General features: G+C 54.5%; 1 protein-coding gene across 2 annotated transcripts in view; it reads left to right on the plus strand.

Moving 5' to 3' along the window:
• The first annotated feature begins 1,263 nt into the window (after positions 1–1,263).
• The window catches only part of SUMF1 (sulfatase modifying factor 1), a 39,046-nt gene continuing 24,115 nt past the window's right edge, over positions 1,264–16,194 (plus strand). For both annotated transcript variants that reach the window (XM_054594508.1, XM_054594507.1), the window contains exons 1-3: positions 1,264–1,529; positions 9,461–9,634; positions 12,302–12,376. In XM_054594508.1, the coding sequence (XP_054450483.1) occupies positions 1,278–1,529; positions 9,461–9,634; positions 12,302–12,376 (501 nt within the window). In that variant the 5' untranslated portion in view covers positions 1,264–1,277. The remainder of the gene's footprint in view (positions 1,530–9,460; positions 9,635–12,301; positions 12,377–16,194) is intronic.

Here is a 16,194-nt window from a genome sequence, read left to right on the forward strand (position 1 = left end):
GTTTCTCTTCCTCTCTTTCTCCTTCCCTTCCCGTCTAAAAAAAAAAAAAAATCTATTTAAAATTTCAAACACAAACTACAAAAAGTAATACAATAAACACTCAACTACCCATAAATGAGCTTCAACAACAATCAACTCATGGCCAATTGTGTTTCATTTCTAGCCAACCTCCATATCACCCATATTTTGAGAAGCAAATCCTTGAGAGCATAGCATATATTTTTATCCATATATGTATATATTTCAATTCCTATATCTCAAAGAGATTCCTTAAAAAAAAAACAACCCTGTCACTCTTAAAAACTAAACAAAATTGATGGTAATCCTTAATTTTATCGAATATCTTAATTTGAATCAGTGGTTACATTTTCCTGATTATCCTAAAAATGTTGAGGTCAGTAGGTTTGAACCAGCGTTACAGAAGGTTCATACACTGCAGATGGCTGAGATGTTTTTAATCTATGCATTTCCACCTTCATCTTTTGTTTCCATCTTGCTTCCCTCCCCCCACCCTGAAAAAACGGGATTCTATAAAGCAGCGGTTCTCAGACTTCAGCGGGCACCAGCGTGATTAGAATCACCTGGAGGACCCGCTGAAGGTCCTGTCCCGGAGATCCTGAGATGTGCATTTCTCACCTGCTCCCAGGTGCTCCTGCTGGTCCGGGGCCGCGCTTTGCAAGTCCCTGTTGTCCCATCCCACAGTCAGGATTCCTCTAACTGTGTCCCTCGGTGACGTGGCCTTCCACGTTGTCATCTTCCCTGCTCCTGTTCGGGGAAGCTTATCTAACTGCCAACAGTGAAGCATGGTGGTTACAACTCAGGACTTGGGAGTTTTATGTTAGAGACCCCGAGACTCTGTGCGGCGGGGTTTCAATCTCATTTTGGCACTTCTTTGCATTGTGACTTTGGGCAAGTCACTCAATTGCTCTGTGTACCCAAGATGACAGGGTGGTTGTGGGGATTACATGCGTTTTCAAAAAGTGAAGGGCTTCCTTGGCATGGTGCCTGGCACATAGCAAATACTAAATTTTGATCACAATGTTTTCAATCAAGAAATAATCGAGGGGCGCAGAGCCTGTGGAAGGCCAGGAGTTTTGTGGGGTTTTCTCCTCTTACTACGTCAGCAGAGCCTGGGAGGAGCGCAGCCAAATAATGGTCCTCGGAGAGAGCCGGAGAGTGTAGGAAAGTCACGTCCACTGTGTGTCTGCCCACGGCTCGGCCCCTTTAAGAAGGGAGGGGCCACGTGACCCGTAAGGTCACATGGCTCGCGGGACAAGATGGCTGCGCCCGCGCTGGGGTCGCCTGGTGGGCGTCGCGCCGCGCTCGCGCTAGTGGTTTTGCTGCCACTGCTCGTGCTGCGCGGCGGGGCGGCAGCGGGCGAAGAGGCCGGCGCGGGCGCGGGCTCGTGCGGCTGCGGCGCCCCCCAGAGGCCCGGGGCCGCGGGCAGCTCGGCGGCCGCGCACCGGTACTCGCGGGAGGCGAACGCCCCGGGCCCCGGCCCCGGACAGCGGCCGCCCGCGCCCGCCAAGGTGCGCTCTCGGTCCCCAGGGGGTAGGGGGCGGAGGGCGGGGGGCGCCCCGCGGTGCTGCAGGGTCGGCCTGGGCCGGGCCAGGGGTTGGCAGGAAGGCGGGTCAAGGTGACATCCACTCCCCAAGGCGCGCGCCTGCCGATCCGGTCCGACGACGAGTCCTCCCTCCGGGCCCCCGCACGCCCCGGCGTCCTCCTTGAGCGCGGGGCAGTTCGCCTGCAGGACAGTTGTCCCCTTCTTACCTCTCACCTTCCATGTTCTCCCCCCTTCCCCGTGCCCTATTAACGAATTCTCAGACTGCCAAGTCGCGTGGGCCGGGGTTGAAATCGGGGCTCCGTGACTCTGACACTGCCTCGTGCTTACCGCAGCGTCTTCCAGAAGACTGCGCTTCTGGAGGGCAGGACGTGTCGCGTTGTCCTGTGGCCCGTGGCGTTTCCCGCAGGGGCAGGACTGCGTCTACAGCAGGTGCTTTCTTACTGTTCCTGATGTGGGTTATGATCCCGCACGTGTTAGGTGTTAGGAGATGGCAACAACATTAATGACGATTGCTTCCTTCCCGCCATGGGATGTGCCAGGGACTTGGCGCATCGACAGGGCTGTGGGGACAGCTTCTGGGACTAGGACCCGGGTCCTCTGACTCCTGGAGAAGTGCGCCTTCCTGTTTCCTCGGGGCTGCACCCTCTCTCCGTTTTCCATCCCGCTCTTCTTTCCTCTGGGCTGATACGGATTTTCGGGCCTTCCCTGGCCTTCCCCGTTCCTTCCGTAGTTGCACAGGGCCTCCTCTGAGCTAACAAGTGTTTAAAAGTGCTTGTCTGTTAGTGTCTCTCCCCAGCCAGGCAGTGGGGGCACTGGCCTCAGGACCCTAATTTTGTGTCTCAGGTGTAGAGTGTTAGGAGGGTGGTAGCTTCTGTTTGTTCCCCGTCCTGTATAATTGTTGACATTTAAAATTTTTGGGTTCCCCGGAGGATGACTTGCTTTATTATGTTTGTCTTTTGTGGGGTGGGGAGCTCTGGCTGCTGCTGAGTGTATGTTGCCATAGTTGATTTCAGTTCCCCTCTCACGGGCAGGACATGTAATCAGTTTCTCCCTCCTCAAGAAGCCCCGTGTCTGTTTACTTGCCTTGTGACCAGCAGCATGGCTCTCTCATTTGCACGTACACATTGGTCTGTCTCAAAATTTCGCCTAGAACCTTCTGGCCAGTATGGAACATTCCTGATTTAAGTGCTCCAACCCCTTGTTGGTTCCACGTTTATAAGATACACATTTTTCATCTCTTGGGAGTGGTTTTGTGTCCCGACTGAGGGTACTGCGTCTGTTTTCCTTGGTTTCAGATATTCCAGTTCATGTGCAGATGGCTTGGGCCTCATTCTGACTCAGCCATTTTTTTTCCTACATTCAGAAAGCACAGTATTACAGGACAGGTGCATGGTTGTATTGATAGCCCTTTTTTTCTTTCTTTTTCTTTGAAGGCTTTTTTTCCAAGCAGTTTGAGGTTCACAACAAAATTGAAAGGAAGGTACAACCATTTCGCACGTACACCCTGTCCCCACACAGGCTATCAACAGCAGAGGCTACCAGGAGGGTGCCCGGTGCAATCGGTGAACCGGCACTGACCCATCACGATTACCCCAAGGCCACAGTTGTCTTTATGGTTCCCTCCTAGTGTTTCGCAGTCTGTGGGCTTGGGCCGTGTCTATCAGTCGTTACGGTATCACACAAAGTCTCTTCGCTGCCTTAAAAGTCTCCTGTGATCCACCTATTTTCCCCTCCCTATCCTCCCCACTGCCAACTGCTGGTGGGACTTCTGTCTCCATAGTTTTGCCCTTTCCAGAATGTTGTATAATTGGAACCTCACAGTGTGCAGCCTTTTCCCGTTGGTTTCTTCTGCTTAGTAACCTGAATTTAAAGTTCCTCCATGTCTCTTCATACCTTGTTCGCCCATTTCTTTTTGGTGCTGAATAATCCCGCAGTTTATTCCTTTACCTGTGGAAGGCATCTTGCTTCGAAGTTTGGCCAGTTATGAGTAAAGCTGCCATCAGCATCCGCACACAGGTTTCTGTGTGGACTAACGTTTCCAGCTCCTTAGGGGAAGCACCATGGAGCCTGATCGCAGACCAAATGGCAAGAGCGCGCTTGGTGAGTTGAGAAACTGCTAAACTGACTTGCAGAGCGGCTTGGTGTGTTGCCCTCGAACTAGCAGCTCGGGAGAGCTCCTGTCGCTTCGCCCCTCGCTGGCATTGGATGGTGGCCGCGCCCCGGATTGGGGCACCTCTAACAGGTGTGAAGTGATACGTCATTGCTTTAATTTGCATTGGTTGACATGGTGTGGAGGTTCTTTGCCATCTGTAAGGTGAGGTGTTAATTATTAAGTCCTTGGCTGTTGTTAAAACCGCATCGCTTGTTTTCTTACTGTTGCGTTTTAAGAGCTCACTGTGTGCTTTGGGTAGCAGTCCTTTACCAGATGTGTCTTCTGCACGTATTTTTTTTCCCAGTCTGCGACCGGTCTTCTCATTCTCTTGATACTGTCTTTCGAAAGAAGTTTTAATGAAGTCCAGCTTTGCAATGTCTTTCGGGGATGGTGCCTTTGATATCTTATCTACAAAGCCGTCTCTATGCCCAGAGTCCTCTAGCTTCTCTCCTGTGTTATCTTCTAGGAGTTTTACAGTTTTGTGCTTTATGTTCAGGGTTACGGTCCGTACTGAGTTAATTTCTGGGAAGGGCGTGAGGGCTGTGTCTAGACTCATGTTTTTGCGTGTGGATGTCCAGTTGCTCCAGCAGCATTTGTTGAGGAGGCTCCCTTTGCTCCACTGTATTGCTTGTTTGTTGTTGTTATTTTGTCGAAGATCAATTGACTGTACTTACGTGGGTCTCTTTCCGGGTGCTCTACTCCTCCGCCCCACCAGCCTGTGGGTTCTCGCTCCCACACCACGCTGCTGCGGTCGCTGCGGCTGCCCGGTGAGCCCTCCTCCCCCTTCACTGCTGTGCTGGCCCTTCTGGGTCTTTGCCTCCATGTGAACTTCAGAGTCCGTGTGTTGGTCTCCAGGAAGTAACTTTCTGGAATTTTGATTGGGGTTGTATTGAATTTATTTTTTCTTCTGTTTATTTAGCTTAATGCAACAGGTGTGTATTTGGCACACACGTAAGTGTCCTATGTCCTGTCCTGGGCGTAAAGGCAGCCGGAAGCCGCCTGCCATTTGCCCTCTGGTAGGTCGCCTCCCCTCCCCCCGCCCCGCTGACATGGAAGCCCCCCTGTCCCAGGGTGGCAGCGCCGTATGAGGAGGGTGTACAGGGCACTGGGAGAGGAGGAAAGCGCTCGCGTCTTCCTGGGTCCACCCGGATGTGCCTCAAAGAAAGGTCACGCTTGAGCTAGGCCTTGGAGAGGACATGCCCCCGAACCAGGGGTGGCTGAGCCGGTTGGAGGACATTCCAAGGAGGAGACTGGATGGGCACGAAGCAGGCGCAAGTGCACGGTGTGCTCCGGGCAAAGGAGGCGCGTGTGGTTTCGGGGGCGGGGGCGGTGCCTGCGTGTGTGTGTGTGTGTGTGTGTGTGTGTGTGTGTGTGAGAGAGATACTTGTCACACTTTTCAATGTAACACTTTTCAGGTGTGTCTTTTTTTTTTGTAGGTTAATTTATTTAATGAGCACTTGGCAAGATGAGGAACACAAAGAAATAGAGGGAGTTTTACCCTCCCGGAATTTACAGATTCACTGGAAAGTTAGGGCAGTACAAGTTGGCTGGGAAACAATGTAGATACTTTAAAATTTTAATTAAGTTCTCTCTTGTTAAAAAATAAACAATTCTCATTGAGGAAAGGATCCTAACAATGTCCTGCGCAGCTTACTATTTTGTGACAAGGTATCAATGCGTAATCTCCATGTGTTTTTCAGAACCGTTGTTTGACAGGCATTTAGAGTCATGGATGGGAACGCTGTGTGCGGCGTCTCTGTCCGCTGGGGTGAGTTCCGTCCCGGTTTCCCACCCGACGTGTCGAGGCGGGACGGGGCGCCGGCTCTTCACGCAGCCTTCCCGCCGGGAAGGAGAACCGGCACTGCCGTCCTCTGCGGCTCCGTAGCATTTGGTTGTCATTTGATGGCGACTCGAGCCTCCTCTTTAATGTGTCGTTTGCATAGTCACGTGGTATCTTAGTCTATGTGGGAAGTGCTTTCAGACCTGTTTTAATCTCTGTGTCCTCCACATGCCTTACATATTTTAGGCTTTCTGTAACAATTCCTTGAACGATTTGTGACCTTTTTTGATGGATACAATATCAGGTACTTTTAAAAGAAACCTTTGTAAAATACTCTTTTGTTGTAGCTCACCCCCCAACCCCCCAAGCTTCCAGTGAGAGATTAGTGCCCCCTCCCAGCTGCAGCAACTGAGGCTTCGCGGGTTACGAAGGCCAGGGCTGGAGGAGCGTGTAAAACCAATCCAGGCGTGACTGGGGCCTGCGCGGGCGGCGGAGGGAGGGGTGGCACAGGGAAGGGGAGCCTGTGTGGGCAGGCGAGGCCGCGGGGCGTGGACGGGGGGCGGTGCTGCTCCTGTTCGTCACTGGCTGTCCCCTGAGCACTCAGTTTTCAGGTGAGGGTTTGAGGATGGGAAGGACAAACAGGGAGAGGAGTTACATAAAAGGCTTGCAGATAAATGTGCCTAAGATAAATGGATAAATTCCATTTTTGTGCCTAAGACAAAAATATCAGAAGCAAAGTGCAAGAAAAGAAAAAATGGCTCCCGCAGAAACAAAGGCAGAAGAGGGGACCCTAGGGGGCTCTGTCGTGGGGTTCGGGAGTGGACCTGCTGCAGACACAGCTGGGGGCAGGGCCTTGGGTGGCCCCTCCGGGCCTCTCTTGGCTCTCACCTGCATTGGCTTTGTGTTCAGGTGATGTCCCTTCTCCTGATTAAACAGCTGGCAGAGAGGGGGGGGGGGAGAGGGAGAGAGAGAGAGAGAGAGAGACAGGCATCCCCTTCCCTCATGGCCCCTTGTAGCAGAAGTGCTGAGACTCCCTCTGACCGGGGTGCGGGCCTGGCCTTGTCGCAGCTGTGGTGAGCAGGATGCGGTGATGGGCCGGGCCTGGCCCCCCGAGGTGGCACCAAGCCGCCACCTGAGCCGTAGCTGGAGCCGTGGTTTCCCAAGGGTGTCCGGGGCCATTTGGAAGATCAAGGGGGAACAGGTGCCAGGTGAAGAGAAAGGGCAGGTGCCACTGCACTTGGCCAGAGCGTGTGGTCCAAACAAGGCTGCAGTTATTCTTGACGCCCCTGAGGCTCTGGCGTGAGTGGCGAGAGCAGAAACTGGGGCAGCAGAGGGGCTCTAACGCGCCCTCGGGGAGGCAGGGATCCTCAGGGCCTGGGCCTTCGGTGAAGGCTTGGTGCCGGGGGTTCTTTTCGCTTGGCGTCGGGTCGGTCCGACAGAGCGACACGCCTGGCGCTCTGGGCTCAGCAGAAGGACGTCTTACGTTTGTGGGACAGAGCACTTCATCGGTGTGCCCTGGAAATTGGGATCCACTCGGAGCAGTCAGGCTATTTTTACCTGTAGCCTCCAGAATGGAAACTTGGCCTGTTCGGGGCCGGCACTCTCTGGTGGTTTTGATGAAAGAAAGAAAGAAATGAGGCCAGGAGTCCACAGTGGGAGTCGTGACTGGCTTTGCCCGTGGGTGCTCACCTTGAGGGAGAGGAGGTGGGGAATGAGGTCCTTGTCCGACTCCATCAGGCTCAGTGGGTGGGGCCCCCGCGGCTCGTCTCCTCGCCGAGGGATGGCCAGTGTCCCCGGAGCAGGCCCTGCGAGGCTGCGGCAGAGGCTCTTTTCCCTCAAAGCCCCGCGTGAGGCCTTTCATCAGCTCATGCTAATCATCATGTAACCACGCGGGAAGCTTTTGTCTGAAGCCTTCTGCCCATCCGCGGCTTTGCAGCGCTGCGTGAGGCTCTGACCCCGCTTCTGAGGGCGGCGCCGGCTGGGTCCCGGACCCCCGGGGAGGTGGCGCGCGTGCCGTGTGGCCCTGGTTCGGGCTCCGCGCCGAGCGGGGGGCGGGGGGGCGGACTCCCCTGTGCAGACGGGCCGTCCCTGCCTGGGGCCGCGCTGGAGGAGAAATGGAGTTTTCATAATCGTTTTGAATGATTCACATGATAAAGTCTCCATTATATTCACGATCTCTCTTGTTCAGTCAATAAAGCTTTTTTTGTTGTTGGTTTTTTTCCAGTGTCTGCTGTGAACTGTGCGCCATGACAGGCACAGAGATAGAAACATGAAAACTTTACTTCTGGTTCCCAGGGAACCTGGGAGCTCGGGCAGGTGAAAACACGTTGCTAATATACTGTGTGTGTCGCTTGTTAGGACAGACAGAGATTTGCAGAGCCCACAGGAGGGGCGTGTGTCCCAGCCAGGAGGGAGGTGGCTCGTGGCCACAGGCGCAGTTTACAGAGATGGGGAGCAGTGGCCTTTCTTCAGGTGAGGCGGTGAGAAGGCAGGAGGTGACGTTTGTTTTTGTCTGGCCCTGAGGGGGCGCTTGGGGAATTGAAATAGGAAAGTAGTAGTAGTGTGACCACAGTGACACTTTATCGTGTTGTTTCTCTTTGAGTACTCAGTACATTTGCATGGTTTAGGAAGAAAGACCCTAATGTAGACGGGAGCACAGTGTGACGTGTTCTGCTTGCCTAATACCGTCCCCTCAAGCGACCACCATAGGAGGCTGTGGTGAGCCCCCCCAGGGCTGCGTCTGCAATCGAGGCACGTCCGACGCTGTGCGGCTCTGCACCTCTCTTACCCCTTTGCGCGCAGGGAGAGTGCGCCATGCTTGCTGCCCGCGCCGCGCTTTGTTCACCTAGCACTTTATCTTGGTGCGCGCTCTCCATACAGCACATCCAAGCCCCCTTGTTTCCATCGTGTTTTCTTAAAGCCGCTTAGTTTCCCACTTATGGATGGCCCACCGTTCACTTAACCGGTCCATGACTGATGAACATTGAGGTTGTTTGTAATCTTTTCTTTGCTGTTACAAACCGCTGTGGTCCACGGCATCCGGTAGAGAAGACTGGCGTTTCAGGAAGCTGAGGGGCTCCTGTGTGCCTGGGATGGAGGAGGGAGTGGAGGGTTGTCGCTCAGGAGCAAGGACTGCGCCGGGACAGGGAGGCCGCGGCGAGGCCACCACAGTGTCTGGGAACAGAGAAGAGGGAGAGGCTGGAGGGCGGACATCTGGGCGGTCCAGTCGGACGGGTGCCCTCTCTCATGCTGGGGTTGGGGGGCGGGAGAAGTCAGGCGTCACTGCTTCTCAGGAGGGGGAACAGGACATTTGTTACCTGCGTGACGCCGGCGAACATGGCTCCCTGCTCATTGGGAAGCGCAGGGGCAGTGTCAGCGGTGGTCACCGACAAAGGCGGTGGGAACACAGAGGAGGAGCTGGTGGCTGTTGAAGGGGCCCGAGTAATTGCAGTTAGAGTCTCAATGAGGAATTAAGGACAAAGACGTAAGAAGGACAAGGTGTGCTTCCTTAGAATTGCCTTGGATTTTCCGTGGCGTTGGTTTAAGACTTTTCCGTTTTCGCTGGAGGCCCTCAGCCCTTCAGTGGGTTTTAAAAGACATTGCACGGGCGTTTCCACCCTTTGTTTGAGCAGTAATGCAAAGGCACCGGTGCCGCAGAGGGAAGGAGCGGCCGGTGTCCCAGCCCCGCCCGCGGCGCCGAGCCCGCTGGTGGCTGTTGTCAGGCCTTCTTCCCTGGCGCTTGCGTCTGTGTCTTGTGGCGTTTTGACTAAAGACACCACTTTTCTGAAGGATTTTGCACTTTTTTGTGACTGGCCCTTTGCTTTCTTCGGGGCGATGTGACTCGTTGGACAGCGATTTCCGCGTGGGGGCTGCTGGCTCCCGGGTGCTTACCGTGGGCCGGGCGCGCCACTGTCAGGCAGGTCCATGCTCACGGCCGGGCCCCGCGTCTCCCCTCACCCTGCAGATGGTCCCCATCCCTGCCGGCGTGTTTACGATGGGCACAGATGACCCTCAGATCAAGCAGGACGGGGAAGCGCCCGCGCGGAGAGTCACCCTGGATGCCTTTTACATGGACGCCTACGAAGTCAGTAACGCGGACTTCGAGAAGTTCGTGAACGCCACCGGCTACCTGACAGAGGTAACGGGCCAGGTGGGGAGGGAAAGCGGCTCTGCAGCGCCCCCTGCTGCGCGCCCACAGGAGCTGCGCACTTTGCTCGTAGAGCATCTCATTTAGGTCTCCCAGCACCACCCTGGGGCAGGAGACTATCTAGGTAGAAAACCGAGGGTCGGGAAGGGGGCGCCCTGGGCGCAGGGCTGGGGGGCGGGGAGCGGGGCCGGCCTGGCAGTGCGGCCGCTCAGCGTTCACCCATCTGCTCTGTTGCGTTAGTGCTTTAAAGGCCCACAGCGCCGCCGCCAGATGCAGGGATGCAGCTTCTCACTTTTCTGGTTTTGCCCCAGTGCCCGAGGGCGCGTAGCGGCCAGTGGCGGGCAGTGACAGCCCCTGTGGCGGCCACCGGACCCCAAGGCCTGGCCCCGGAGGTGGGCGTGTGTTCTCACGGCCGGGAGGAGAGCGGCCGAGCAGCCTGCGAGAGTCTTGGAGGGCGCTGTCCTCGCTCGCTCCTAGGCCGCCCCCTCCTCTCGCCCAGGCTGTGCCCTGGCCCCATCCAGGGAGTCCCTGGCCTTCCTCCTCCCCCAAACCCAAGACATCTTTTTTTTTTATTAAAGAAAATAACTTGAGAGTGAACGCTGAGAGCAGAACAGCACCGGAGTTGGTTCCGTGTGGCCACATTCCTGAGGGATTCCCTAACGTGTGCACAGGGGTGCCCCCTCATGCCTTTGTGCCCCGCGGCAAGCGGGGTCCCTGTCCTTCCCGCCTCCCAAGGGCGCCCTCAGGTCAAGTTCGTCCGCGGTCTGAGCCCGCCAGCAGGCGGCTTCCCCGCGAGGGTTGGACGCACAGAGTGCAGGGCGTCCAGGAACGCGGCTGGGGATCGCATCCGGGTCGCTCTGCCTCTCCCGACAGTCCGCGTCCCGGTCGCGAAGCGGACCGCCAGCCACAGCAGCAGCAGGACCCGGGCGCTTTCTGTCATCTGTTGTTGCAGACGCTGTGACCTCCCTTTAGAGGCGATAGTAATTGTGAGACCTGCTCCTGGCCGTTACTTAACACGTGGACAAAGAGCACTATCTATCGCCCTCACACATTGTTTAGTATTTTGATGTTGTAGTCGCGTTGATTGTGTGTCCTGCTGAGAAGGTGGCCCTCTCAGGGGCACCCGGGGCTCAGGAAGGGGCAGGGACGCGTGTTCTGGATAAAGCGCCCCCCCCGTGTGCCGCCCCGCAGTTCCTCCGCCGCCCACCCGCTCTGCGCCCCGCTGCCCTCGCCCCCAGGCCCTTGCCCTGCCGCTGCCACTCCTTCCCCCGGAAAGCCGGGTGCCCGCCCACCCCGGGGCCCACATTTCCCCTCCCGGGGACTCCCCGGCCCCTCGCCTGTCCCCCTTTGTGCACAGCTGGCCGCTTCTCCATGAGTCATCTCGGCTTAAGTGTCCCTTCTCACAGAGGCTTCCTCTGCTCAGGCTACCGAAAGGGGCCTTGTCTCCATACCTTTTGCCTGACAAGGGCAAGTGAAGCAGTGATTGTTTTCTTTCCTTGTTTGCCTTGGTCTTTGTGCCCCCTGTGAGCACTGCAAGGATAGGGATGGCGTCTGTCCAAGGCTGACCTGTGCCTCCGTCAGTGAGCCCGAAGCTGGCCCATGAGGGGAGGTTTAGGCGGGCAGGCGTGGGGCACCCCGGGGACCCAGGAGGGGTGCAGGAGTCAGGGGAAGGCCTTCGGGGGGCTCACGAGGCCTGAAACGCAGGGCCCCGGGAGGCAGGCAGTGCCCGTGGGGACGGCGCTGGCCTGGAGGTGGAGGTGGAGAGCCGTCGACGCCCCGGCCTTGGTTGGAGTGAGGAGAAGGGGTGTCATCCCCTGGTGCGTGGGGTGTCCCGCAGGGTGGTCTCCTGGACGACTGTTCTCCCGTGCAGGTTCCTGGTCTCTCCCCAGCCTCCGGAACCAGGGGTGGGGAGCAGCGATCTCTGACAAGCCGGCCAGGCCCCCTCAGGGCAGCCAGCCTGCTAGGCCGCGGGCACAGCAAGAAGAGCAGCGCCGGGGGCAGCAGTGTGTGGGGGCTGGAGGGGGAGCCTGTGTGTGTCAGGGGGTGTGCAGGCAGTCAGACTGGGGGGCCAGGCAAGGGGCGCCCCGGAGGGCCAGGCCCGGGGCGGGTGTCTGCGGCCGGGGTCCCACGCACCTCAGAGCTGGGTGGCAGGGAGCGAAGGCTTGAGACAGTGATGCCAAACAAGGACGACGGAAATGCAGGCCTCCGCCTGGGGCCTGGCATCTATCAGCGCAGAGGGCACCTTGGTGGGGTTGGGAGGTGCCAAATGCCAGCGAACAATGCGATTTAATTCTTTCCGCTGGGCTCTGGGGCCAGAACAAGGACCGCAGCTGCTTACAAAGTCGCACGCGTGCAGCTGCTGTTATAGTGCAAAGTCACCTGTACGGCTTGGGGGGACGTCCTCCCTTCCTTCCCAGAAGCTGCTGTCTTCCCGTCTGCCCGCCTGTCGGCCGGGCGCGCAGACGTGGTCCCTGTGAGTGACAGTCACTCCTCTCACGGGAAGCCGCACGCTTTGGAGTCTTTTCTGACTCCCCTGGGAAGCCGTGAGAGCAGCCTAGGTCTGCCTGGACGGGAAGGGCCGCTCGGCAGTGCAGGAAGGTGGCACCGATGGAGCCCGTTAGCACGGCCTTTTCTGACTGTCACTCCTTGTCCTCGCAGGCGGAGCGGTTCGGCGACTCCTTTGTCTTCGAGGGTGTGCTGAGCGAGCGGGTGAAGACCGGCGTCCAGCAGGCAGTGAGTGGCGCTCAGCGGGCTCTCGGAACCCTCTGCTCCTCCACGGAGGGGCCCTGCACCCCCGCCCCTCCTCTCTAGTGGGGTGCCCGGAGGAGCCTGGGGCCCAGGACAGCGCCTGGCGTGCCGGGTCCGACTGGAGTGTCTGTCCCGGGCCCCTGAGTGATGCGTGGTGTGGCTGAGTGGGACTCAGCTGTGCCCTGGGCATTCCTGGCCATTTCCAGAGCGGGGGGGTTCACATGAACATTTTTAATCTCTGTCCTTAAGGTTATGATGTTGTCAGGGGTGTGGAGCTTCCTGTGTGATCGTGAACTCCCACCAGCGCAGTGCTGTTCTTCTGGGGAAACTGAGCCACAGGGCTGGCCCTTCCCGCTGGGCGTGCCCGCTGTCACGGGCCGGGGGTGTGGGGGTCCGGGAATGGGGATTGGGCCTGTGCTCTCAGAAATTGTGGGAGCAGCGGGCCACACCTCCGCCGGCTCCCGTGTGTGAGCTACTGCGTGTGAGCGGGACTTGGGGGTTCTGTGGGGACAGGTGGCAGGGCCGTGCACGGGTGAGTTTTCACACACCCCATGGGAAGGCAGAGAAGATGAGACAGAGGGAGAGCGGGTGAGCTGTGAAGCAGGGTGCTCACCAGATGGAGGCCCAGGGGGCTGGAGAGGGTGGGGGTGGCACCAAGAATGGAGTGGGTCAGCCCCGCGAGGGGGGTGATGGCGATGCGGGCGTCGGAGACGGGAGCCTGGCCCTGACCTCCGTCCTCTGCCCCGCGTTCCGTCCCGCTGTGTAAAAGTCGTCCGGTTTCCTTTTTTTTTTTTTTTTTTTTGCATGTTACTGTCCAGTTTTTTCAACACTGTTTATTGAAGAGACAGTCTTTGCCCCATTGTATATTCTTGCCTATTTTGTCATAGATTAATAGACCATGTAATCAAGGCTTTATTTCTGGGCTCTTTATTCTGTTTTATTAATATATAGATATATTTTTTTATTATTATTTTTATTCTCACCTGAGGATATGCTTACTGATTTCAGAGAGAGGGAAGGAAGAGAGAAAGAGAGGGAGAGAAACATCGATGTGAGAGGGAAATATCGATCAGTTGCCTCCTGCACAAGCCCCGAACGGGGACCTAACCCACAACCCGGGCATGTGCCCTGACTGGGAATCAAACGTAGGACCTTTTCATTTACAGGATAATGCTCTAACCAACTGTGCCACACCAGCCCGGGCTATATACCTGTTTTCATGCCAGTACCACACTGTTTTGATTATTGTAGTTTTGTAATCTAGCTTGATATCAGTGCCTGTGATACCTTCCACTTTGTTCTTTCTCAAGATTTGGAATCGTTTGTGGTTCCATGCAAATTTTAGGATTAGTTGTCCTAGTTCTGAGAAGAATGCCATTGGTATTTTAATAATTAGGATAGTATTGTATCTGTATATTGGTTTAGGTAGTAAGTACATTTTAACAATATTAATTCTTCAAACCTGTGAGTGTTAATCCTTCTAATCCTTTCATTTATTTGTATCCTCCTCAATTTAGTTCTTTTATTTCCTTTATGTCTTACAGTGTTCAGGGTACAATTTCTTCACCTATTTTGTTAAATTTATTCCTAGGTATTATGTTCTTTTTGATGCAATTGTAAATGAGGTTGTTTTCTTAATTTTTCCTGATTGTTTGTTATTGGGGTATAGAAACACAGCAAATTTCTGTATATTGATTTTGTATCCTGAAATTTTACTGAATTTATTTATTATAATAGTTTTTTGGTGGAGTCATTAGGGTTTTCTATATATAGTATCATGTCATCCGTAAATAACATAAGTTTTACATCTTCCTTTCCAATTTGAATGCCTTTTATTTATTTTTCTTGTCTGATTGCTGTGGCTGGGACTTCCAATACTACATAGAGCAGAAGTGGTGAGAGTGGGCATCCTTGTCTTGTTCCTGATTTTAGAGGAAAAGCTTCCAGTTTCCCACCATTGAGTACGATATTGGCTGTGGGTTTGTCATATGTGGCCTTTATTATGTTGTGGAATGTTCCCTCTATACCCACTTTGTTAAGAGTTTTTTATCATTTAGTCATTTTCACATTGAGCTGGCTTTTAGAGTTTGCTTGTGAAAATATCTGAAACTGTATTTAATGGTTTAAAAGAGAGGACACATGCCAGCTGAAATTCACTGAGTCGTGATACTCATTTTGATGCTCAGTTTGAAACAGGGGTCCCAAAAGGTATATATATTACATCCTAGAAGAGGGTAGGGCTGGGTTTCTTTGTTGTGTTGTTTTTGTTTGTTTTCGGATATTTTATCTTCTGTTGTTGAAGGGATGGTATTGAAAATACTTGTCTATAAAAACATGTTTTATTTTAATAACTATGTCATTAATCTGTCTCATACATTGGTGACAGGAGGCCTGGCCGTGGGGCGAGGAGAAAACAGCTGCTCTCGGGGGGGCCTGGGGTGCTAGCGTACCTCTCGGTTTGCAGAAGGGCGTTTTCTGAATTGTTAGAACAAGTTCCTGAATAGGAGTCCATGATAACGGAGGAAGGTAAACTATTTTGAGTCGTTCTTTTCAGCTGCAAAATTCTTCTCAACTTGGAGTGAGGAATCAGAATTACCAAGGCATTTCCTTGTTTTATTAAAGTTACAAGCAATTTCCAGACAGTCACACCTGCCTAAGGAGTGCTGGGAGCCTTGTCATTGGCTGGCGCCGCACCGGGGGCGGGGCGGGGGCGGGGCAGGGCGGGGCGGGGGAGGAGCAGCCGGCCCTCCCGCCCGCAGGGGGCCCTTGAGAAGTACGGGGTTCACTTCCCCGTGAGAAGGGCGTTGGGGCTCAGCCAAGCTCGGAGGTCACCGCCCTAAAGTAACTTCTAGAAAAGCTTTAGGGAGTTACCTACGGTGTAACCCAAGCCAGGAAGCGTTCGGAGGGCAAGGTCCAGGACACAGGAAAATGGAATGGAACAACTCAAAACGGGCCCCACGCGCGAATTGCTTGGTGTCATTTTGGATGTTGGAAGATTTGCTTTTCTAGTAGCTTGACCAGCATCTCCCTGAGCAGCCTCAGCTGAGCTTGAGGAAGTTTCTTTTGTTACATGACTGCGAAGACTTTTCTTTCTCACACTGATTTTGGGGCGTGCTTTTTTGGAGAGGCCACAAGGACAAGGTCACTCGGCCTTTTGGTCGGGGGCGGGGGCTTTGACTAGCACCCCTGCCAGCCGGTTTGGGGGAAGTCCCTCATTTTTGCTTCTCTTTTTCTTTTTTTAAACTTAGGTTGGATACTTAGCTTAAAACTTTTGAGTCTTCCTTTTTAATGCAAGCATAAAAGTCTACAGATTTTTTCCTGAGTGATCCCTTTGGTTCCACACATTTTGTAGTGTATTTCTATAAAATGTACTATATATCCTTACGCTGTGTATATATAGTTTACTACAGAGTTAACATTTTAACGCGTCAAACCAGTATAGACCCCTTACAAGCACATAGGTACCTTTGCCCGCGCTCTGGGTTATGGTTGTCATGTGTAGTGTGTCTGCAGACTCCGAAACGGTCCAAGTCAATGTTGTTGTTATTAGTATTTTTTTTTGCTTGTCTCACTCATACATTTTGTAAAATGTAAAGAGGAAAACCTTTATTGCGCTCCCCCCGCCGCTTCTGTCACTCGCCCCGTTCCCGGGGTCCCGTGTTCCCTCCGGTGTAATTTTTCTTCAGCCTGAAACGCTCGCGTCAGAGCGGGTCTCGTGTTAAGGACTTCCCTTGGTTTCTCTTCCCTGAGAAGGTGTCTGTCTCCCGCCTTCCTGAACGGTGTCTGTGCTGGGGACAGAGTTT

This window comes from Pteronotus mesoamericanus, unplaced genomic scaffold (assembly GCF_021234165.1).
Source record: "Pteronotus mesoamericanus isolate MK-2021 breed Mesoamerican mustached bat unplaced genomic scaffold, CSHL_Meso_final scaffold_533, whole genome shotgun sequence".
NCBI classification, from domain to species: Eukaryota; Metazoa; Chordata; class Mammalia; order Chiroptera; family Mormoopidae; genus Pteronotus; species Pteronotus mesoamericanus.